The sequence below is a fragment of the Salvelinus namaycush genome, chromosome 9 (genome assembly GCF_016432855.1).
Source record: "Salvelinus namaycush isolate Seneca chromosome 9, SaNama_1.0, whole genome shotgun sequence".
Classification (NCBI taxonomy): Eukaryota; Metazoa; Chordata; class Actinopteri; order Salmoniformes; family Salmonidae; genus Salvelinus; species Salvelinus namaycush.
The window spans coordinates 7,215,422-7,240,997 of NC_052315.1; the positions used below are offsets into that span (position 1 = coordinate 7,215,422).

Sequence of the window (25,576 nt, forward strand, 5' to 3'; positions counted from 1 at the left end):
TCATATTACACTATAAAACATATATTATCTATAAGCTTTGAGCTAATATTTACATGGGCTCTCATCAAGTCAAATCACATTTTATTGGTCACGTACCACGTGTTAAGCAGATGTTATTGCGGGTGTAGCGAAATGCTTGTTAAACAAAATACTGCAAAGTTGCCTAGGTGCTGGAAGCACGACTGTCCTATCGATCAGTGTCATTTTGTCATTAGATAGTGGCACTCCATAGGCCAGCTTGGTCAAATTAATTGCTTGATTGGTGGACCAATGGGGGCTAGGTATACCTGGGCATCGGCAAGCATGACGTCCTTGATGAGGGGCAGGCCGCGCGACTCCCCGTTCTCCACACGCACATAGTGCACCTGGTAACCACGGATCTGGCCGTGCTGTCGCCCCGGCAACAGGGAGCGCCACATGACCTTGAGCGCCGTGGAGTTGAGCACCTCCACCTCGACCCGCCTAGGAGGAGCTCCGGGAACTGTGGGTTAAAAAACAAGATAGTGTCTATGTTAAAACACTGCTGCAGAATAGTACACTCATATTGTATGTATAGGTTATCTATCTGGCACAAGTACCCTCACACAAAACTACAAGAGCTATTCCCCTGACAGACAGATAAACTGGCAGACATCAACTGTGACCTCCTCCTCACCCCAACAACACACTATAGGGACAAAACTTTCAAGCACACAAAACTGTACTACACAACAACACCTGCTACTGCCAACAAAATGCCATCGTCCCTCCCTCACAGCCAGACCTCCCAGTACGTCTCCGGTTGAACCCCCTGTCTCTCAGACATAATGGAAAGCCTTTATGTGAGACCTTGGCATCCTGCCTTTTACTGTGCACCGGACTGGCCTCCAGAGACAAATGGGCTCCTACACATGGTTAATAAAACTGTGGCCCATTTGCACTGTTGTATTGTGGGAGATGGCGAGCCATCAGTTGGCTGAGTTGCCTCCCATCAGTGGAATGGGCTGTGCTGTGACACAGGGTCAACCGTATGAAAGCCTGAGGTGTGGCGTGCTCATAACCATTTATGGCTGAACACCATAGACTAGAGGAAGAAGGAGATGAGATGGGGCGGCTATATCATAAATTCCATGTAGAAGGGGAGGGGAAATGGTTTAACAAAGACGCTGCAATTTCCCAAGGGTATTGTCTATGTTTATTTAAACGATTATGGCTAGGGGTCCTTGATTTGAACCACTGAGCTAAGTTATTGAAAGTATGAATTTATCCTTTGTTTAGGGATATGGAAAAGCTATTGTATGGGCATCATATTGTTATTTTATGGGTGACTACTGCTACTACCCTTAACATACCGTAGTAGAGGTATTGCCCATTATCTGAGAAGAAGATTGTTGTGCATCTACAGTAAGTCAACATCCCAGTTACTGTTTTTGCCTCATAACAAGTGTACAGACTGTCAGTATTGCAGGTGGAACATGCTCAAGTACCATCCTCGTCGGTGCGGCAGAGCAGGGGCTCGCTCTCTGGGCCTGGCCCAATCTCAGTGAAGGCGGCCAGGGTGACGCTGTACTGGGTCCACTTCTCCAGCTTCTGCAGCAGCACCTTCTCATCACTGGGCAGCACGGCTGGCTCCTCCATGGGCTCCCCGGCACTGCCACCCTCAACGGAGGCTCCCACCACCTGGTAGCGCACTAGGTACCCCGCCAGGGCGCCATTCTGGCTCTCCACAGGCGGGGGGCGCCAACTTACCAGCAGGGAGGTGGAGCTGGAGCTGCTGCACTTAACGTCTTGAGGGGGGGCTGAGGGCTCTGGTCAGGTGGGAGGATAGGGAGGAAGGAAGGAAGGAAGGAAGGAAGGGAGGGAAGGAGGGAAGGCAGGCAGGGAGGGAGGGAAGGAAGGAAGGAAGGAGGGAGGGAGGGAGGGAAGGAGGGAGGGAGGGAAGGAGGGAGGGAAGGAAGGAAGGAAGGAAGGAAGGAAGGAAGGAAGGAAGGAAGGAAGGAAGGAAGGAAGGAGGGAGGGAAGGAAGGAGGGAAGGAAGGAAGGAGGGAAGGAGGGAAGGAAGGAAGGAAGGAAGGAAGGAAGGAAGGAAGGAAGGAAGGAAGGAAGGAAGGAAGGAAGGAAGGAAGGAAGGAAGGAAGGAAGGAAGGAAGGGGGAAAGGGGTGAAAAACAACAAACAAAAAAAGATGGTAGAGATAAAGAAAATGACAAAAGGAAAAACCTAACTCAAAAGGAGACATGGACTGACAAACATTTCAAGACAAAAGTAAATGAACGGAAACACTGATTCGTCAGGCAAATGTAAAAATAAAGGAGTAAGGGGGACTGGATGACACACCGTGCGTAATAATGAAGCAAAATGGCCGCCTCTTGTGAGATACTGGGCCAGTTCTTTTGACAGCTGGGACTATGTCACGGACTCACACCAAGGGGTCTGTCAGTTATCAGCCCGTGTGTGATACCAAAGGAACTAGCTATATGATATTAGGCTGTCCAGGCCTGCACTGCACACTATCACTATCGATTTAAGGATGAAAAAGAAAGGGCATCTGGGTTTATTTGTAATTGTATAAAAGCGATTCAACACAGCGGCTGGGTTTTGGTGTGGAGTGATCTTCCAAAACATATTAAATACTACACATCTGAACTTCTAAATCAAAATGAAAGCCTGGGCGTTCTAATATGCATGGAGCTCTTACAGCTAGTGCTTGCCGAGTGAAGTGATACAATGTTTCACTTCTCATCCCCGCATCAGGCAGACAAGAGGACATATATGACACCCTTTCTATTCAAGTCAAGATCCCTCTTATTCTACCATCACTCCTCCGTGTGAATAGAATAATACAGTATTATTCACTGAATCATTGGTGACAAGCCCAGTTCATTATTATGTAATTACTAATGTAATTAATCTGTTATAGTGCTTTAAAAAGATAAAATGAAAAACATGAATTCATAGAAAAAGGCATTCCACATTGTGCAAATCAGGGACAAAAAAAATGGAAATTAAACCCACAGGAACAACAAAAAATACATTATGTTTTCATTCCAAAACAAGAGTTTGAGGAAGCGAAACACAAATTGAAACAAAGTACTGGAAAACAAATTCTCTCTGTAACCGATGTGATACAAAGGAAAGAAAAACATTGGGGTTCAAAAGGTCAAATCATAAGAAACATGAAAAAAAACAAGGTATTGAGCAGAAAACGGAAAATAATAACATTACAACTCACAAGCACCGTCTGCATCATACGTACCTGGCTTCCTTCAAATACTAACTTTTTAAGACTTTCTTACCAGCAGCACCTACCTACAGAGTGATCTCACACTGAGGCAGTGAGTTTACAACCCTGTCCCTCCATATTAGTGTGTTAAAAAATACAGACACGTCTTATTTACATTTTGCACGTTTTAGTCATTTAGCAGACACTGTTATCCAGAGGGACTTACAGGAGTTATGTGCCTTGCTTAAGAGCACATCAAAATATTTTTCACCTAGTCGGCTTGGGGATTCGAACCAATAACCTTTCGGTTACTAGCCCAACACACTTAACCGCTAGGCTACCTGCCGCCTTATCAACTGTGCTTTGTAACTGTTCAAATTGGTCTGTTTAGTTAGGTCGTTTTGGACTCTTTTGGGTTGCTAAGAGGGAGAGAGTTGGCTCTGTGCTGTAGCCAGGACTGCATTATCCTCTTGTATAACATGGGCCGGAGGGAGGGTCCACAAGACTGAGGAATGGGAGCATTTGGGGAAAAACTACACCCACCTGGTTCTGCGTTTCTGCATTTGACCTTCAGAAAAGGACACAGTTCATTTTTTTTTTACAGTAACTTTTTGCTCAGAGAATCCCATTTCATATCTTCCCCACCTGTGTACCGGTTTTATAAACAACACAAAGAACACAAATGTAAGACTTGTGCTGCTGTATTCATTAAGGTTAATGCTGCAGTACTCTCGCTAACAGAGTAGCCGGAGAAGGCAGGAGGTCTTTACGATCAGTGGACAGTCTCAGTCAACAAAATATAAGAACAGACTATTATTTTTGGTGTCCAATGTGCTTATTTACTTACGGTTTTACTGGATTTGAGCCTTTCAGTATTTTTCTCCTCTCTCCAATAGATTGTATTTTTCAAACGCTCAGTGTAATATTACAACAAATATTATGGTTAAAGCCAAATATACTAATTGATTAAAAAAAAACAGTATTTTTTGAGAAAAAAATGTTTAAAAAACGGTATAATCTTTGTAAATTATATCATAAATATGACTGGTGGAGTTATGTCACACATGCAGCTAACAAAAATATATGGAAATGTCTGCTCTACCCAAAATTACAACCAACTGATTGCAGTATTACCGCAAAATTGAAAGAGGATAGTGAAGGGAGAGAAAGTAAGGAACTTGTCTGTCGGCCCTGCATTAAAGACCAAAATTGGTAAAAATTATACCAGTTTCATTTAAGGACCCAAAAATTGACAGCTGTGCAATATAGACGTCAAAACCATGACCATGGCATATGGTTTATGAACTGATACACAAAATGATGCCAGATTCGAAACTTAAAATTGTTTTTCAATTAAAATGATTATACAAAATTTCTGGGATACAAGGGATACAACCTTCCTAGCGAAGATACAGAATCAGTAGATCATTTGTTTTGGTACTGTCCATATGTAGCTAGTTTTTGGTCGCAGGTTCAGGAATGGCTAAATAATTGCAAGCTTTACCTGGAGATAACTCTGCAAATAGTACTGCTAGTATAATAATACTCTTAGCAAAAATGTTTATCTTTAATGTTCAATCTGTAGAATGAGAATAGAAAGGTTCAGAACTTTTGTGAAGCATCACAGCACAGTTGGAAAATATATGGCAGCTATAAATGAAAAGTGGATGGTGTTCAGAAATAGATGGGAGGGGCTGAGGGTAGCTGAAGGATGGGACTAAAAATAACAAGATAAATAATGTAAAATATACTGTCCGTAAAAAGTACATAGGTTCAGGACTTTTGTGAAACAGCACAGTGGAAAAATATTTGGCAAATAGAAATCAAAACTGGATGGTCTTCAGAGATAGATGGGAGGGGTTGAGGATGGGACTAAAAACAAACAAAATATAACTAATGTCAAATATACTGTGTCCCTAAAATGTATATAGTATGTACAGTATAAGCTGGAAGTAGAAGCCTAAGTGTTGCTGTCCATTCCTTTACTCCAATTAGGGGAGGAGTGGTAGAGTTAGGGGAAAACAATAAAGGAAAATATTTTAAATGTATATTATATATACAGTGGCTTGCGAAAGTATTCACCCCCTTGGCATTTTTCCTATTTTGTTGCCTTACAACCTGGAATTAAAATATATTTTTTGGAGGGGTTTGTATCATTTGATTTACACAACATGCCTACCACTTTGAAGATGTAAAATATTTTTTCTTCTGAGACAATCAAGAAATAAGACAAATAAACTGAAAACTTGAGCGTGCAAAGTCAATACTTTGCAGAGCCATCTTTTGCAGCAATTACAGCTGCAAGTCTCTTGTGGTATGTCTCTATAAGCTTGACAAATCTAGCCACTGGGATTTTTGCCCATTCTTCAAGATAAAACTGCTCCAGCTCCTTCAAGTTGGATGGGTTCTGCTGGTGTACAGCAATCTTTAAGTCATACCACAGATTCTGGGCTTTGACTAGGCCATCCAAAGACATTTAAATGTTTCCCCTTAAACCACACTCAAGTGTTGTTTTAGCAGTATGCTTAGGGTCATTGTCCTGCTGGAAGGTGAACCTCCGTCCCAGTCTCAAATCTCTAGAAGTCTGAAACGGGTTTCCCTCAAGAATTTCCCTGTATTTAGCACCATGCATCATTCCTTCAATTCGGAACAGTCTCCCAGTCCCTGCCGATGAAAAACATCCCCACAGCATGATGCTGCCACCACCATGCTTCACTGTGATGGTGTTCTCGGGGTGATGAGAGGTGTTGGGTTTACGCCAGACATAGCGTTTTCCTTGATGGCCAAAAAGCTCAATTTTAGTCTCATCTGACCAGAGCACCTTCTTCTATATGTTTGGGGAGTCTCCCACATGCCTTTTGGTGAACACCAAACGTGTTTGCTTATTTTTTTCTTTAAGCAATGGCTTTTTTCTGGCCACTCTTCCGTAAAGCCCAGCTCTGTGGAGTGTACGGCTTAAAGTGGTCAAATGGACAGATACTCCCATCTCCACTGTGGAGCTTTCCAGCTCCTTCAGGGTTATCTTTGATCTCTTTGTTGTCTCTCTGATTAATGCCATCCTTGCCTGGTCCGTGAGGTTTTGGTGGGCGGCCCTCTCTTGGCAGGTTTGTTGTGGTGCCATAGTCTTTCCATTTTTTAATAATGGATTTAACGGTGCTCCATGGGATGTATTTTTTTATAACCCAACTCTGATCTGTACTTCTCCACAACTTTGTCCCTGACCTGTTTGGAGAGCTCCTTGGTCTTCATGGTGCCGCTTGCTTGTTGGTGTTGCTCTGGCTCTGAGGCCTTTCAGAACAGGTGTATATATACTGAGATCATGTGACACTTAGATTGCACACAGGTGGACTTTATTTAACTAATTATGTGACTTCTGAAGGTAATTGGTTGCACCAGATTTATTTAGGGGCTCCATAGCAAAGGGGGTGAATACATATGCCCGTACCACACATTTTTTTTTTCATTTCACTTCATCAATTTGGACTATTTTGTGTATGTCCATTACATGAAATCCAAATAAAAATCTATTTAAATTACAGGTTGTAATGCAACAAAATAGAAAAAACACCAAGGGGGATGAATACTTTTACAAGGCACTGTATTTATAGAAATATATATATGGTGGTTTGGAAATGATGCAGACAATTACATTGATAGAAGCCACAATATATCTGCAATATTAAAGCCAATCTACCCCCCCCCCCCCCCCCCCACAAAAAAAATAATAACAAATCTTTGTATCAACAGCGAATGCGCAGCGATCAATCTATGTGAAGAGAGAAGCTGTGGAATCTGACAGGGCTGGAGCTATTGTGCCACGCAGACCCGTAAGACCAGATAAACTTAAGACAGGCAATGTGCATAGCTATGGGTTTGCCTCGGCTCCTATACATGCCCAGTGGTGGAGATTATGGACACTAGAATTACAAGATGGAACTCTGGTAATGCTTCACTTTCGGTAGGTCTTTTGAAGTATATTTTAAAAGCCTGTATGAAAGCTATATTGATTTGGCATATCATTAGTCATGTCTGTGGAGATATCGCCACCAGATTGTAAGTCTGCTATACGGTGAATGGAAGCTTGGGAAGATGGGGTTTGGGCTGGTAGAGGCTTTATAATTGACTGCAAACACCCACCTGCTTCAATAGTGCCTGCTTCCAACCCAAGCTGGTCCACAAGTCATAAGTCTGCGGCTAATTAATGACGGCCACGGATCAAGTTGCTGTCGCATTCAGTCAGTGAGTGTGGTTACACAATGCGCCCGTTTTGATTTATTTTCTTCCTCAATGTCAGAGTAGTATTTGTCACCATTATGGAATTAATCCGACTCCATGCCTAATGGCCACGTTCATACAAATATTCCAATATATAAAAACCTTCAGCAATTACAGTAAGTGGGGGACTAAATGCGGGGATTTAGAATCTGCCACTTTAATTTCAGCGATAACACTCCACTGGTTGCTGTCAGCTTCAAGGTATAATCTAAACGTGTAACAAAGCCTGACACTCCAGAGGTCTCCCTATAGCTCCTCGGCAAAGCACCAAATAAATTCTGACGCTATGAAATGGGATTCTTATCTGTCATCCTAGGGCCCTTCACTCTCCCCTCTGCAAACCTCCCTTAAAAACACCCTCCCCGGGGGTCCAGCCTGCCCCCGTTACTGTGTCTCTTGTTGAGGGAGATATGGGGAGCTCCCGGTCTCTGGTGTGTGGACCCTCCGCGGCCGCTTCTTAATGGTTGTTTCATAGGTGTCTCAACCTTTGACTGGGGCAGCGTATCCCAGGGGCCATACATCTGACTGGGGGACATATCTGCCCACAGGACCAGTATAGGACCAGTATAGAACCACAGGACCAGTACAGGACCAATATAGGACCAGTAAAGGACCAGTACAGGACCACAGGACCAGTACAGGACCAGTACAGGACCAGTATAGGACCAGTATTGGACCACTATGTTTTCTTAGCCCGAAATAAGTTGACTTAGATACAGTTAAATCGATCTGTTTGGAGTCAGATATTGTAGATTTGAGATCAAATACAGTAAGTGATTTTGAGGACTATAAGGTTCTATCTGCAAAAGATGATTTTGAGATAATTGACTTTAAAGTTCTTAAGACTCATTGGTTTGAATGGTGTCAGCAATTTTAATATTGTATTCTTTTGAATTTAACAAGATGATTTGGGGGTATTTAGAGTACTATATAGGTAGAGAAACATTGAACAGAACAAGGCTAATGTCCTTAACTACATTTGGACTAAAATTCAGATAGAACCTTATAGTTCCAAGCTCTTGATTTCTTGAAGCTAAGGTGTAGGTGAGGAGTCGGGAGAGAACTCCTCTGCTGTTGGTTTTCACGGGTCTTTAGTGGCAGAATGGTCCCCATGACAATGGCCCCTGGTCACGCCACACGGACTGAACACAAAGTCAACGCTCTGAGAGGACATGTGCACTGTTCCAGAGAATATAGACAGAATGGAAACAAGGAGAGGATTGTCTTTCGCTTTCACTTCACTTGGTTGGCAAAGAGGTCCAGTCTGCCGAGTAACGCACGGGTAACGGCTACCATTTTGTAGTGTCTGCCATCCTAATGATCTTTTTCCCAACATGTCATTAGAGTACAAACACATCTAAATGTGTTTGAGCAGAAACCCCATTCCAGCCACTGGAAAACAAGGTTCCCTCATTATACTGTAGCCTGCACAAGTGTGTGTTGTGTATAGCGAGCAATCTGATGCTGCTCCAATGAGGTGTGTGTTTATAATGACAGTGTCTGGCAGCGCCACACTAAGGTAATTGGTTTGTTAGCAGGGGGAGGAAGAGGGAGATGAGGGCCGGCGGTCTAGGGCGTCGGTCATGTGTCTCAAAGCAGCCTCCCAGAATCCCTGACTTGTTTTAAGGATGGAACAATCTGATGATTGGCTTTGCCTTTTTTTGCGATGGACGGACACACAGTACACTCTTAACTTACCTTTATGTACATCTCCATTACAGCCAAAGTAGAGTAGCTTTGTCTTCTAGATAGCAGGCACTTTAGGGTGTGTGTGTGTGTGTGTGTTACACGGCAGACTAATAGTGAACTCTGCTTTTCTGTGCTTTTTCTGACATGTATGAGTAAGCAAACCACAGACATGTTGTATTAATATTTAACCATTTAATTTATAGATACGAATATTTAACCATTTCATGCATGCACATGAATATTTACCCATTTCACGTATGGATATTAATATTTAACCATTTAATTTACGGATATGAATATTTAACCATTTCACGTATGCATATGAATATTTAACCATTTAATATATGGATATGAATATTTAACCATTTGATGTATTGATATGAATATATAACCATTTAATGTACGGATATCAATATTTAACCATTTAATTTATTGATACGAATATTGAACCATTTCATGTATTTATATGAATATTTAACCATTTCACGTATGGATATTAATATTTAACCATTTCACATATGAATATTAATATTTAACAATTTCATGTATGGATATGAATATTCAACAATTTCACGTATGGATATGCATATTTAACCATTTCATGTATGGATATGAATATTTAACCATTTAATTTATGGATACGAATATGCTTAAGTAGGTCACGGGGTCATTGCTATGGGTTACGGCAGACTGGACCACCTGTACCAAACAAACACTTACCTCAAATGCATCCACTAGATCATGTTTTTGTTTTGTTCTTTTGTGATGTGGTGTGAAACACAGTTTTGTTTTGACTGTCCGAGTTTGTAACTTTTCTGACCTCTTCGATGTTGGCTTTTTCTGACACCTACTTCAGAAGGGACTTGTGAGAGGAGTGGCTGGCTGTACACGAGCAGCCGTTAAGAGAAGTGACTCATATCCCTGGACCCTAACGACAGAGCTCAAGGGGTTGAAAAGAGGAGACCCTCAGCACAAGCAGAAACCCCAGGAGATACTTACTCTAGTTAAATGGATAAAGTTTGGAAATTATATCGCTAAGTGGTGTATGCTGCAGCTGTTGTGGTGGCTGCATTGGACTTGGGTTCACATTAGAACCCAACCACTAGCAAAAATGTTACAAGCTGCATCCTGATGTAATGTGAGCCATATGGTTTTGAAAAACCTGAAGAACAAAATACAAAAAAAAATCTAAAATTGACTCAACGAAACAAGAGGAAGGAAACAAAGTAAGCAAGGTGATGTCAAGCCATTCCAAGGAGAGATTTTGTTCCTTTTCAGACAAGGGAATGGAGAAACAGAAATGGAGGAACAGACAAGGAAGAGAAAGAGAGAGAGAGAGAGAGAGAGAGAGAGAGAGAGAGAGAGAGAGAGAGAAGTGTATCCGGAGAGAGAGTGAGAGAGAGAGAGAGGGGAGAGAATCCGGAGAGAGAGAGAGCGGAGTCTATCCAGAGAGAGAGAGGGAGAGAGAGAGACAGAGAGCGAGAGACAGAGAGGAGTGTATCCGGAGAGAGAGTGAGAGAGAGAGAGAGGGGAGAGAATCCAGAGAGAGAGAGAGCGGAGTCTATCCAGAGAGAGAGAGAGAGAGAGAGACAGAGAGAGAGAGAGGAGTGTATCCGATACAATCCGCTTGCAGCTTACTGTTCTAGAAAACAATGCAAGACATACATAGATAGACAGACAGGCAGTGATACCCACAAACACAGCTGGGTTTGGATGTACATATATAGGTAGGGCCATGCCTGGTGTGGCCATTGATCAAGGATGCAGTGACAGAATGCCAACAGCACACCCAGGGGACACGATGGAGTGTTGCATGCAACTGGTGCCCCATCAGTGATTCAGCAGCACTGTCTGAGTAGCTGCCCCCATCACTATCAACATAAATGTGAAGTGGTTATCCCACAGCCCTACACCCCTAACAAAGGGGCACAGCCAACACGTTTCACTGGTAGAAACAGAAAATGTGTTAAAAGAGGTCTCCTCCCACTACCATGGCTTTCTGATGGCCAACCCCAGTCAAAGTTCTTCATTGTAAACCCCTTAGGAATCGGACAGAGGACACAACAACTCCAACCTATTCTTAAATTAAACATCCATGTACATTACTGAAATGATAATGCAATTGTGTGGGCTATCATTACATGGATGCTGTATGATTAATACACTAATTTGATCAAGGCTAGGGAATCCACATATTTGAGCAATGCTCATTGATCTGGACAATTGATCTATAGCAATTTACTACCCTCTACCCCACAAAGGCTGCCCTGATCCATCCATAATCCAAGCAAATCCAGCTACACTGTCTGAGTTCTTCAGAGATTAAAGCCTTCAAGTGGAACTGACAGCGTTTTAGCAATATGAAATCTTATTCAAATCTGTTAATTTACACCCCAAGGAAGAATATGACACTTATTAAAACATTTTCTAACAAGCGAGCACTTAGATATGGTCATTTTGGGAATGACGAATAGTAAGGCATTTGTGAAAATTCTATAGCCGTGCGTTTGGACAATTAATAGACACTGCAGTAAATAAAACCTAATAACAACATCTGTCTTGTCCAGTACCGGAGTCTACACAGATCGATATGCCATAGCCAATCAGAGCTACAGTAGGCCTATATGCAAATAAGCCAAATGCTATACAGTCCTGCCATCATTCACTTTAAACTGGACTGTGTGTGTTTACAGGCAGTTAGCAACAGCATGACTTTAGCTAATAAGAACGCCTTATTAAACCTCAACACATAACTCAAATCTTTCTATACAGTATGTAACCCCCTAAGAAAGTCTGGAGACTTACGGGAGAATATACATGTAATGTACTGCCAGCTCCACAGTCCTCAAACAACATTGAATATTCGATTAGGTAAGCCATCAGTACTCTCCTGCACATACTGTTTGCCATGATGTTACTTGTGTGGGGTTATTTTTTTTAGCAAGCAGTGTTTCAATTATTTAGATGTGTTCCTTGCATCTGGGATTATTTTTATTTTTTTTACAGGCCACTGTTGATCAGCTGGAATTAATTCAGGATGTGGGGCCTATGAGGTGCAGTGAAGGCTTCTGATTGGAGGGTTTTGCTGCCTGTCCTCTGAATCCTACACCCAGCTCACCCCTCTCTACACATGGTTCAGCAGAAAGCCATGGCAGTCACTGCCCACTGGGCACAGACGTCAATGTAGTTTTGATTTACATTTGGTTGAGTTGTCACCATGTCATTGGATTTTGGTTAAAAGTTGTTTGAAACAAACAGAAATTGGTCTTACGTCGATGGCTTTTTGCAAATTCAATTCGTTTTTAACGTTGATTCAACATCATAACATTGATTTTTGGGGGGTTAAAATGACGTGGAAACAACATTGATTTTTGGGGGGTTAAAATGATGTGGAAACAACATTGATTCAACCAGTTTTTGCCCAGCGGGTGGGGAGTTTTGTTTTGTGTCTCAGTCAGGGGGGTTAAAGTGGACTTGCTGTTGACAAAGGAAAACCAATATGAACAGACGTGAAAAGGAAAATAAAGAAATTGAGAAACATTGACCGGTTTGTTTGACAATGGAGGATAAATTGCATCATAGTTTGCACCATGACATATAAACCCAAAGGTAAAAAAACGGTTAAAGACCATCACACCTTTTTGCATTTTCTAAGGTAACTCTTATCCTGCTGAAGAACAACAAGTAAAGTTATTTTTGTCAGGTTGAAGTCTTTGGGAGAAAACATCATTGTTCCCAAACCATTAAATCACATGTTTTCAATAGATGATCTGCATAGTATTGAATCAAGAAAGTCATTATATAACAGAATCAGCTTTGAACCCTGTGCATATCCCTATAAAACACATTCACAGTTCAAAGGGGATGAGAACTTCGACATCAAGGCAACAATGGAGACGCTTCCTTTAATTCCACGCTTCTAGCCTGGAGCCAGGAAGAGAGTTCATGTCTTCACAAAACATCTGCATGATTAAAGGTCACCAGAAGACACAAACACATTGTTGACCCCTGCACCACAGACTCCCATCAACCCGCCCACAGCCCACACAGAGGACACGGAGAAGAGAGCAAAAGGGCTACATACTGGCTTGCAAGGTTTTCTGGGATATTTCGTTGGTGAAGGCTCCGATGCCTTTGTTGGAAATGGCAGCCAAAGAGAAGTAGTACTCCGTGTTTGCCCGCAGACCCTCAACGACGTATGAAGCAGTGGGGCCGAAAGTTTTGGTCACCTGTTGGTGGAGAAAAGTGAGGCATGCTTTTGACTGAAATGTTATATCACTGGAGCTTACTGTACCTCATGTTTGTTCCTTTTTGCACCTTGTTTGCTGAACACCTTTCATCAAACAGTGTGTTCTATGAGTACTAAAAGGCAAAAGTTTGGTCAACACTCTTCCCACAGCTCACTTTTAACAAAAGAACAACCATATCTTACCTGACTGCCAAAACTGCCCTCTTTGTACCGGAGTTCAAAGCTGATGATCCCCTCTTTCTGGAAGGCAGGTTCCCAGGTCAACTCCATGCTTGTGTCGGACACAGCACCAACCTGGAACTTTGTTGGCTGTCCGGGGACTATGACAGACAAAGAGAAATGGAATTAGTGACAGTGATCATTGCAGTGAACCCTCCTTTTTACATGGACTTTACAAAATTGTAACGGATCACTTGTGGTACACATTCAACCCTAGTAAAACCACACAGAAATTGTTGATAGGAAGGGTTGAACCCAGAACCCTAACCTCCTTGCAGCACTTTGACGTGGATGGGGTCGGAAAAGGGCCCGTCGCCCACCGAGGTAAAGGCCAGGACACGGATGGTGTAGGTCTCAGATGCCACCAGGCTCTGGATGGTGGTGATGATGCTATCCTGGACATTATGGATCTGCCATAGGCTCATGGGCTGGGACGGGTCCATGGTGTAGTACACCCGGTACCCTTTGATCTGTCCGTTGGGCTCCTCAGGCTCGTCCCAGCGCACCATCATGGTGTTCTGGGAGATGATCCGGGCCTGGATGTTGCGGGGCGGACTGGCCGGGGCTTGTTCCCCAGTCCGGGTCTCCACCGGCTCACTGGGGGGACCCTGGCCGATGGTGTTAAAGGCCGAGACGCGGATCTCGTACTCTGTGTTGGGGTAGAGGCCCCCGATGCTGTATCGCGTAGTGGTGATGCCATCCATGGTCTCAAACTTGCTGTCGGGAGACTTGGCGCGGTACTGGATGATGTAATAAGACACGGGGTCTGGGTTGCCCGAGTCCCAGGTGATGGTGACACTGGTGGCCGTGGTCTCGGTCACCATTGGGGTGCCTGGGGGCTTGGGCAGGGCTGTGGGGGGTCAGGAGGGGGAGTGAAGAGGGACCTTTAAAATTACTCAGATGCAGACATATAATTATCATTAAGCTGCCACATCATAACACATCTCAATGCTGTTTTTTCCCCACAACCACAGCAATAGTACCAGTAGCCTAGAAGAATCCCCGTGCCCCCCCCCCCCTCTTACACTTGACGGTGATCTGCGCCACTGCTTCGATGATGCCCAGACTGCTCATGGCCACGCATGTGTAGTTGGCAGACTCTCGCACGCTGTTGAGCTCCAGAACATTCCGACCCACCGGCATCTCGTCTTCCGGCGTTAGGTCCTCGGAGTTGAGCATCCATTTGACGTACGGCATGGGCGACCCTACCGCCACGCAGGTGATGTTCACACTGCCACCTGGCATCATCTCGTGACTGGTCGGCGGGATAGAAAAGCGAGGGGGCACGCGGCGGACTGGGAGTGGGGAGGAGGGAGGGATGAGGTGAAGGAAGGGAGTCAAAAAGAGAGAGAGAAAAAGAGGTAACAAGACAGGCCGATAAAGAATGGACCCTTTCAACGGCATCCATTACATCCACAGAGAAAATCACAGTACAAGACAACTGAAACTCAACTAAATCTAGTACGTTTCTCTAGTACGCACTTTCCAAAGTAACAAAAACAAATGATTAATAATGAGAAGGAACTGAACTAACAAGAACTGCTTCAACAACAATATAGATTGACATTAAAGCAACGATTCATAGCAACAAGGTTCCATTGACCAAAATTTGACCCATCACAGCACAATTAAAGACACAAAAATCTATTATGAGTTTCTCATCTTTGAAAACTGACCTACTGACAGAATATGCATCTACAATGTGGAGTTAACATCCATGAAGAAAGAGTCTAATGTTTGAGGGAGTACTGTATGATCGATGCCATACAGTAAACAGAAACTTCCTGTTCTCTCAGCCACTCAAAGCAAACCAGGAAGTTGGCCATTATAGGCCCCTCCCACGGCACAGGAAGAATAGGACATTTCTCCCATAGTATTCTATGGATAGAGTGGTTATAGTTGGAGTTGGCGCCACATGCATCTGATTGATAAACAGGCTTGTGCTCTTAGCTCTAATGGTATCTGCAAGCTATGGCTAAAGATGAGAAACTTTAATCAGATTTTTGTGGTTTAGGGTAGATCCACTGGACAAAGCCTTTCGAAGATCTGACACGGTTCCATTGATAGATGCAGCTATCAGTCCCACAGACAGCATGCATAATAGACTGAGGTAAATCAAGGAGTAAACAATACATAACAAAACCAGATATAAAATTGAGATAGAATGCATTGAGGAATATAACTCAAGGGTCGCTAGCATGCCCAGACAAAGACGATTGGAGAGGAAAAGATACATATCTGATAAGGGATAGAACGCGCGCAAGGAATTAAGAAAGAGAGAGAGACAAAGAGAGAAAAAGGCGGGGTGGGAGGGAGGGAGGGGGGGGGGGGGGGGGAAACCCACTTCAATGCTGTGTAAATGTCTTATTTTTTCTCTCGAGACAATGTGACCTAATGTGACAGTTGGCACATTAGGTCACATTGCAGTCCTGGCAGAAGTAAAACAAAATAGGTATAGAGAGGAACAACTAGTCTGTCTATTAGAGGACATAAAGAGACAGCTGTGGTAGCTAGAGAGGAACAACTAGTCTGTCTATTAGAGGACATAAAGAGACAGCTGTGGTAGCTAGAGAGAAACAACTAGTCTGTCTATTAGAGGACATAAAGAGACAGCTGTGGTAGCTAGAGAGAAACAACTAGTCTGTCTATTAGAGGACATAAAGAGACAGCTGTGGTAGCTAGAGAGGAACAACTAGTCTGTCTATTAGAGGACATAAAGAGACAGCTGTGGTAGCTAGAGAGGAACAACTAGTCTGTCTATTAGAGGACATAAAGAGACAGCTGTAGTATCTAGAGAGGAACAACTAGTCTGTCTATTAGAGGACATAAAGAGACAGCTGTGGTAGCTAGAGAGGAACAACTAGTCTGTCTATTAGGGGACATAAAGAGACAGCTGTGGTAGCTAGAGAGGAACAACTAGTCTGTCTATTAGGGGACACAAAGAGACAGCTGTAGTATCTAGAGAGAAACAACTAGTCTGTCTATTAGGGGACATAAAGAGACAGCTGTGGTAGCTAGAGAGGAACAACTAGTCTGTCTATTAGAGGACATAAAGAGACAGCTGTGGTAGCTAGAGAGGAACAACTAGTCTGTCTATTAGAGGACATAAAGGGACAGCTGTTGTAGCTAGAGAGGAACAACTAGTCTGTCTATTAGGGGACATAAAGAGCCAGCTGTAGTAGCTAGAGAGGAACAACTAGTCTGTCTATTAGGGGACATAAAGAGCCAGCTGTAGTAGCTAGAGAGGAACTATCAAAGACAGGAGAAAAAGGAGGTAGAGGAAGAGCTGGGGGAAAGGTACAGCACAACGGATGTCCAGGATGGGAGAGAATTGGGGGTAGTTGGAATGGTCATATAAAGTTGATCATGGGGTTGAGAGTGGGGAGAGGGTTAGGTTGGGTAATAGTTTGTGTTTATGTGAGTATGCATAGTATATCTACATGTGTGTGATACGTGTGCGTGTCTTTGTGTGTGTGTGTCTGTGTGTCTGTGTGTGTGTGTGTGTGTGTGTGTGTGTGTGTGTGTGTGTGTGTGTGTGAGAGAGAGAGACACACACTGTGTATGAGGCTATGGGACTCATGCAAGAAAGGTCCAGAGGGAGAGAGAGAGAGAGAAGTAAAAAACTAAAACGATGGAGAATATGCTGAGACTCAGACTTAGAGACAGACGGACAGACCGGGAGGATAAGGAGATGGGACACAAGGCAGAACAGAACAGACCCGAGCAACAAGACTGCAGACTGAAGGAACAGACAAACAAGACACTGATGGGCAAGATAATGTACTGTATGCAGAGGTAGGGGAAGGACGGAGGGGAGAGGGTAAGGGAAGGTAGTAGGGGAGAGGGTAAGGGAAGGTAGTAGGGGAGAGGGTAAGGGAAGGTAGTAGGGGAGAGGGTAAGGGAAGGTAGTAGGGGAGAGGGTAAGGGAAGGTAGTAGGGGAGAGGGTAAGGGAAGGTAGTAGGGGAGAGGGTAAGGGAAGGTAGTAGGGGAGAGGGTAAGGGAAGGTAGTAGGGGAGAGGGTAAGGGAAGGTAGTAGGGGAGAGGGTAAGGGAAGGTAGTAGGGGAGAGGGTAAGGGAAGGTAGTAGGGGAGAGGGTAAGGGAAGGTAGTAGGGGAGAGGGTAAGGGAAGGTAGTAGGGGAGAGGGTAAGGGAAGGTAGTAGGGGAGAGGGTAAGGGAAGGTAGTAGGGGAGAGGGTAAGGGAAGGGAGGAGAAAAGAGGGTAGGGGAAGGTAGGAGGGGAGAGGATGGGGAAAGGTAGGACGGAGGGGCGAGGGTAGGGGAGGTAGGAGGGGAGATGGTAGAGGAAGGTAGGAGGGGAGAGGGTAGGGAAGGGTAGGGTGGTGAAGGAAGGAGGGGAGAGGGTAGGTAGGAGAGGAGAGGGTAGAGGAAGAAGAGGGAACGGTAAAAGGAGAGAGGGTAGGGAGAGGTAGGAGGGGAGAGGGTAGGGGGAAGATAGGAGGAGAGAGGGTAGGGGGAAGATAGGAGGAGAGAGGTTAGGGGGAAGATAGGAGGAGAGAGGTTAGGGGGAAGATAGGAGGAGAGAGGGTAGGGGGAAGATAGGAGGAGAGAGGTTAGGGGGAAGATAGGAGGAGAGAGGTTAGGGGGAAGATAGGAGAAGAGAGGGTAGGGGGAAGGTAGGAGAAGAGAGGGTAGGGGGAAGGTAGGAGAAGAGAGGGTAGGGGGAAGGTAGGAGGAGAGAGGGTAGGGGGAAGGTAGGAGGAGAGAGGGTAGGGGGAAGGTAGGAGAAGAGAGGGTAGGGGGAAGGTAGGAGGAGAGAGGGTAGGGGGAAGGTAGGAGGAGAGAAGTTAGGGGGAAGATAGGAGGAGAGAGGGTAGGGGGAAGATAGGAGGAGTGAGGTTAGGGGGAAGGTAGGAGAAGAGAGGGTAGGGGGAGGTAGGATAAGAGAGGGTAGGGGGAGGTAGGAGGGGAGAGGGTAGGGGGAAGGTAGGAGGAGAGAGGGTAGGGGGAAGGTAGGAGAAGAGAGGGTAGGGGGAAGATAGGAGGAGAGAGGGTGGGGGGAAGGTAGGAGAAGAGAGGGTAGGGGGAAGGTAGGAGGAGAGAGGGTAGGGGGAAGATAAGAGGAGTGAGGGTAGGGGGAAGATAGGAGGAGAGAGGGTAGGGGGAAGGTAGGAGAAGAGAGGGTAGGGGGAAAATAAGAGGAGTGAGGGTAGGGGGAAGATAGGAGGGGAGAGGGTAGGGGGAAGGTAGGAGGAGAGAGGGTAGGGGGAAGATAGGAGGGGAGAGGGTAGGGGGAAGATAGGAGGAGAGAGGGTAGGGGGAAGATAGGAGGAGTGAGGTTAGGGGGAAGGTAGGAGAAGAGAGGGTAGGGGGAGGTAGGAGGAGAGAGGGTAGGGGGAGGTAGGAGAAGAGAGGGTAGGGGGAGGTAGGAGGAGAGAGGGTAGGGGGAGGTAGGAGGGGAGAGGGTAGGGGGAAGATAAGAGGAGTGAGGTTAGGGGGAAGGTAGGAGGAGAGAGGGTAGGGGGAAGATAGGAGGAGTGAGGTTAGGGGGAGGTAGGAGGGGAGAGGGTAGGGGGAAGATAAGAGGAGGGAGGGTAGGGGGAAGGTAGGAGGAGAGAGGGTAGGGGGAAGATAGGAGGAGTGAGGTTAGGGGGAAGGTAGTAGAAGATAGGGTAGGGGGAGGTAGGAGAAGAGAGGGTAGGGGGAGGTAGGAGGGGAGAGGGTAGGGGGAAGGTAGGAGAAGAGAGGGTAGGGGGAAGGTAGGAGGAGAGAGGGTAGGGGGAAGATAAGAGGAGTGAGGTTAGGGGGAAGGTAGGAGGAGAGAGGGTAGGGGGAGGTAGGAGGGGAGAGGGTAGGGGGAAGATAAGAGGAGTGAGGTTAGGGGGAAGGTAGTAGAAGAGAGGGTAGGGGGAAGATAGGAGGAGAGAGGGTAGGGGGAAGATAGGAGGAGAGAGGGTAGGGGGAAGATAGGAGGAGAGAGGGTAGGGGGAAGATAGGAGGAGTGAGGTTAGGGGGAAGGTAGTAGAAGAGAGGGTAGGGGGAGGTAGGAGAAGAGAGGGTAGGGGGAGGTAGGAGGGGAGAGGGTAGGGGGAAGGTAGGAGGAGAGAGGGTAGGGGGAGGTAGGAGGGGAGAGGGTAGGGGGAGGTAGGAGGGGAGAGGGTAGGGGGAAGATAAGAGGAGTGAGGTTAGGGGGAAGGTAGGAGAAGAGAGGGTAGGGGGAGGTAGGAGGAGAGAGGGTAGGGGGAGGTAGGAGAAGAGAGGGTAGGGGGAGGTAGGAGGAGAGAGGGTAGGGGGAGGTAGGAGGGGAGAGGGTAGGGGGAAGATAAGAGGAGTGAGGTTAGGGGGAAGGTAGGAGAAGAGAGGGTAGGGGGGAGGTAGGAGAAGAGAGGGTAGGGGGAGGTAGGAGGGGAGAGGGTAGGGGGAAGATAAGAGGAGTGAGGTTAGGGGGAAGGTAGGAGAAGAGAGGGTAGGGGGAAGATAAGAGGAGTGAGGTTAGGGGGAAGATAAGAGGAGTGAGGTTAGGGGGAAGGTAGGAGAAGAGAGGGTAGGGGGAAGATAAGAGGAGTGAGGTTAGGGGGAAGGTAGGAGAAGAGAGGGTAGGGGGAAGATAAGAGGAGTGAGGTTAGGGGGAAGGTAGGAGAAGAGAGGGTAGGGGGAAGATAGGAGAAGAGAGGGTAGGGGGAAGGTAGGAGAAGAGAGGGTAAAGAGACTGATTCTGGCCAAAGTAAATAAAAACATGTCTCGAAGTGGGTTTGAGGTCTCACACACTGGGGCTTCAAATCAGAGATTCAACTGCCCCCCCATCCCCAGGCTTGTTGCCAACAAAAACCAGGGCTGCATAACGGTTCAGGGGGGGAGGAAAAATGGCATTCCGAACACACCGTGTCGATTCAAATGGGATTCATTCAATCATAGTATCGGATAACCTTGACTGTTTTTCCACGAGGGAGAGCACCATTCAAGCTTACAGCACACTTCCTCTAAAAGGATTTACCTGTTTGTGTACACCACCGAGCGTGCATTTCAATAAAGTAACTCTGGGCTGTGATCTTTAATACATAAACCAAGCCTGTGCACAAGGAGACATCCAAGAAATGTTTATCTCTACTTCTCAGAATCTGAACTGTAGAATCTACCGCAATTGATTGGTCACAGCATCACGGAGGTATCTCCCCTTTTACAGTAAGTGTAAAAGTAAATGAATAATGCATTCACTCACATGAGTATCGTCTCCGTTGGGTGATAATCATATTATCCCAAACACCCACACCAGTGCTCTTCCAGAGTAATAAATGTATCACTATCCACTTTAAACAACGCCACTTTATATAATGTTTACATACCCTACATTACTCATCTCATATGTATATACTGTACTCTAGACCATCCACTGCATCTTGCCTCTGCCGTTCTGTACCATCACTCATTCATATATATTTTTTTATGTACATATTCTTATTAATTCCTTTACACTTGTGTGTATAAGGTAGTTGTTGTGAAATTGTTAGGTTAGATTACTCGTTGGATATTACTGCATTGTCGGAACTAGAAGCACAAGCATTTCGCTACACTCGCATTAACATCTGCTAACCATGTGTATGTGACAAATCAAATTTGATTTGATTTGAGAGTACCTTAGAAAAACCCCTCTAACTCACTGACAATGTCAATTGCTACTGTAGACCGGCGTGTCACAACCCAACCTTGAGGTCAAGGTGCTCTATTCAGATGATGTGGCCCTAAGTCCTGGTTACTACACATTTCCCTTCAAGAGAACTTATTTTTTTTTTGTGAATTACTTTGTGTTTAGTTATAGTAAAATAGGTAACTCAAATGCATTATGTAAGAAATACAACAAATTTAGCTTAACACAGTTTAAGACAAGAATAACTATTTCCAAAATGGTCTCCTATTTGCGAAAAGAACAAAAAGAAAGTAGGCACCATATTCACAACACGTGGCCAATCACAACGCTAACAAAAGGGTGGCATAACATTGTCTTTCATAACCGGTCATGACTGAATCACAACGCTAACAAAAGGGTGGCATAACATTGTCTTTCATAACCGGTCATGACTGAATCACAACGCTAACAAAAGGGTGGCATAACATTGTCTTTCATAACCGGTCATGACTGAATCACAACGCTAACAAAAGGGTGGCATAACATTGTCTTTCATAACCGGTCATGACTGAATCACAACGCTAACAAAAGGGTGGCATAACATTGTCTTTCATAACCGGTCATGACTGAATCACAACGCTAACAAAAGGGTGGCATAACATTGTCTTTCATAACCGGTCATGACTGAATCACAACGCTAACAAAAGGGTGGCATAACATTGTCTTTCATAACCGGTCATGACTGAATCACAACCAACCCTCCACTTATATCAGCAGAAATTACTTTGTTAAGGAGGCAGGAGAGGAGATAGTCAGAACAATGTCATATCTGTTGTCATAACTGTTATGGATTTTTGTCATGATCCCCTGTTCTGTCCTAGTACGTATGATGTCACTCTTATGACAGATACGTATGATGTCACTCTTATGACAGATACGTATGATGTCACTCTTATGACAGATGTTTTGCAGTGCACTTCAAGTAAAGTATTGGACCTAGCCCTAATCTCTCCCCCAAAAAGTACTTATTGAAGAACAAAGGTGAAAGGTCAGCCCATTCTTCACACGGACATGCATGGGTGTGGGCATGACATGAGTAACAGATCAACAAGGCCCGACACAAGAGAACCAGTACAGTCCAAACATGTCACCCAAGCCCATACAAGCATGCCATTCACAATCTAGCATGGTGTGGGACACACTCACAATCAAAGAAAAGGAAATCCAACTTAAAATCTACAAAAAACATTGAGTCTTAACAGTATAGCCAACATCACAGTGTGTGGGTGTGTTCCTCAAGGCTCTGTATTTTTTTTTTCGGGGGGGGGGGGGGGGGGGGGGGGGGGACTCATGGCCACTTAAAAACCATTGCCAAATTCGAAACACTTGAATATTAAATAAGTACATTTACAAGGGAAGTCTATTTAGGTTTAATTGTATGGACATTGGAATAGGTGAACACCAGTTTGGGTTTTGATGGCTCTGTTCTCTCCCTTGGGGCGAAGGTCAGACAATGGACCGAGCATTGGTGGTTGAGTGAATTCGTTTTTTTTTTACCTTTCACCCTTGGGCACCACTTCTAAGGTTCTACTGTTACATTTTCTGAAATATAGGTCTCTCCCCCGGAACAATGGTATAACAATCTCCTTTCAAGTCTTTCAAGCATGCGTAAAAGGAACAATCATCTAACTTCTAATCTAATGCATTTATGTAGCCTAGGATAAATTCTGATTGGTTCTACCCTCAGAATGTCTCCGGGATATCTGTTTAAACAGAGCATCATTAGTTGAAGGTCAGACAATAAACTGCAGCTTGGTTATATCCTATACATCTTGAGATGGGTAGCCTGACAGTAGCAGACAAAGCTGTTTCAATTGGTTAACATTTGGATCTCAAGTCAATGCCTCACCCCACTACCATTACCTTGATGTAGTACTGTACACGAAATGAATATGGGATAGAGTGGAGTGGACGGCTTTATCATGCACTTGGCACTGTAAGCTCTCTCTCAAACAATAGAGTGATGTGGGGAACGCTGCTCTTTCTCTGTGATGCTACCCTTTAGAAACACCAACCTAGCAACAACAAAAAATTAAGAAATAAAGAATCCCAATTGCATTGACACGTCTCCTTATTCACAAAGACCAGGTGCCCAACAGGCACATATAGACTAGTGATCAAAATATACCACTGATTTGGACTACTATTTCAAGCCCCAATGTGGTGAGAAATACAACTCAAAAGGTCTGACAGTGGACGAAGGTGAAGAAGCAGTCAAGAGAGAATGCCAGAGTACTGAGCTAACTCTAAGTGGGGCCGGAGTTCAGTGACAAAATGGAGGTCAGAAGGCAGCGGACAATATCGGCCATTTTGGTGAGGCAGTTTGTCCTGCCCCAAAATGAAGAAGGGGGGGGGGTAGCCAAAATAATGTGTGGCCTTTAGTGTCACCTTGAAGCTGAGATTACACCCTCTCGGTGCCAGAGGACACAGGCGTGATATGGAGATTCTGAAGTTACAAGCGTGGAGCACATTTACATAGAAACCACATGGGGCTGCCTACACCTTGGCTGAAGCAATGCTAAATAGTCTCTATGGCTGGCTCATCAAAATGGAGATTATTACATGAGGGATACTGACAGAAATCCTGGCTGGATATCTGATAATAGCAAACAGGAGGTTCAGAAGATTTTATAGTGCCTGACTATTCCATCGTCTTACAGATGGAAGACAAGCAGCCAAATTATAATTCAGATAGGTCTCAGCTTGGCCGTGAATTAGTCAGATTGGAAAGACTATAGAAGTTAGGTCCAAAACTGGGAGTAAATTGATCCCTGTTTTGTGCTGCAAAATACAAATTTCTTAATTTATACAGGGCTCCAAGGATACAGATATATGTGTGTGGTATTAAGGGGGGGATATCATCTCCAGGACTCCTTTAAACAAAAATGGCTGGCTTCCACAATGGCCAGCGAGAAAATAAGGTGTAATCTAGCTTTCTTTCCCGACAGTTAAACACAAATGCACAGCAGGACATGCAAGCACATTCAAAACAAGGCAGGCATCATAGTAGGACTGCCACATTCACATGCAGTCAGCACAGTGTTCCTGCATCATCGACAATGTGGATCAAGTTTTTATTCAATTTCTCCAGACACTAACTACAGACCAACTACATTAATATGTAGATATCAATATAGGTCTGCAAAAAAAAAAAAGAACAAAATTGAATCATCGGCTAAGTCTTCTGGGCTCACTTGTTAAATTTCCTTCAGTGGCGATCATGTCATAGTTTGAGGACTCTATTCTGAGAGGACAACAATGGGAGAATATCGACCCTCCGGTATTCAAGGCATCAATTGGTACAATTGCTAATAGAGTGTCTGTTTCTCACTAATTGGTGCAAGGTACAGTGGGAGCCGACAAACCCCTCATTTGTGTCTGAGACGAGTGAGGGCTCAAAAGAGATGATTATGTACATTTGCCTAATGAACTGTGTAGCTGAACGGCGTTGAGACGGAGGATTTCTACGGCAGTGGTGGCTTAGTTGAAACAGGCGAGGAGAGAAAAGACACAAAAGGAGACCACACATGTTGAGAGCCCCGCAGCACAGCAGTGTATGGGGCAACTAATGTGAGATGTCATTAATGCCTCGACTGCAACTTGTTGGTTCCACTGCCCACAGTAGTGTTAGGTTGAGGGGAGGGGTACAGTACAGTATGTCATCAGGTTTGTCTAAAATAGTGGGCAGTACCGGACCAGGTCCTATAAGCAGCCACTAGAGGCCTTTGCGATTACAAACACTAAACTAGGAAACTTAAAACTAATGGCAATAAAATCCCAAGTCCTGGGAGACATGGCGAAGTGTTTCATTATTTATTCTTCCCCTTTTCTGAGTTGGCGAGCGCACAGGCAGAGAGGTGACCCTATGTCTCTCTGATGCAGCCTACAGTAAATGCCGGCCTGCATGGTTACACATGACCAGGGGAGAGTGCAGCCCTCCACTCTGTGGCAATTATTAAAGGGACTATTTTGTTGCAGTTGGAACGCAACGTGGGTCTGGACATGCTTTCGCAAACCCAGCAGGGCCACTTTACAGAGAGACAGAGCTCGTATTCTTGGGCCTAATCCTCAGGAGATCCACATCTAACGTGCAGAAAATATAAAAACATCTTATCTCTCAGAGGAGACAGATAGGGGAAGTCCGTGAGCAAGTCTGCCATCTCTTCTGCCTGAATGAGTGATATGCCTGATCGAACAAACTTGTTGAACATCATGTATTTCCGTCTCCCAACAACCCGGCTCTTGCCCAAAATCTATGTAATGTATTCATAAGCACTCTGGAGCTGTAAAATTTACAGGC

At 44.7% G+C, this 25,576-nt stretch overlaps 1 protein-coding gene across 1 annotated transcript in view; it reads right to left on the minus strand.

Moving 5' to 3' along the window:
• Positions 1-25,576, minus strand: part of ptprsa (protein tyrosine phosphatase receptor type Sa) — a 341,321-nt gene that overhangs the window by 131,882 nt on the left and 183,863 nt on the right. Inside the window, exons 10-15 of the mRNA XM_039000968.1 lie at positions 14,659-14,928; positions 13,902-14,483; positions 13,598-13,734; positions 13,250-13,394; positions 1,467-1,787; positions 288-481 (exon numbers count right to left, since the gene is read on the minus strand). Of these exons, the coding sequence (XP_038856896.1) occupies positions 288-481; positions 1,467-1,787; positions 13,250-13,394; positions 13,598-13,734; positions 13,902-14,483; positions 14,659-14,928 (1,649 nt within the window). The remainder of the gene's footprint in view (positions 1-287; positions 482-1,466; positions 1,788-13,249; positions 13,395-13,597; positions 13,735-13,901; positions 14,484-14,658; positions 14,929-25,576) is intronic.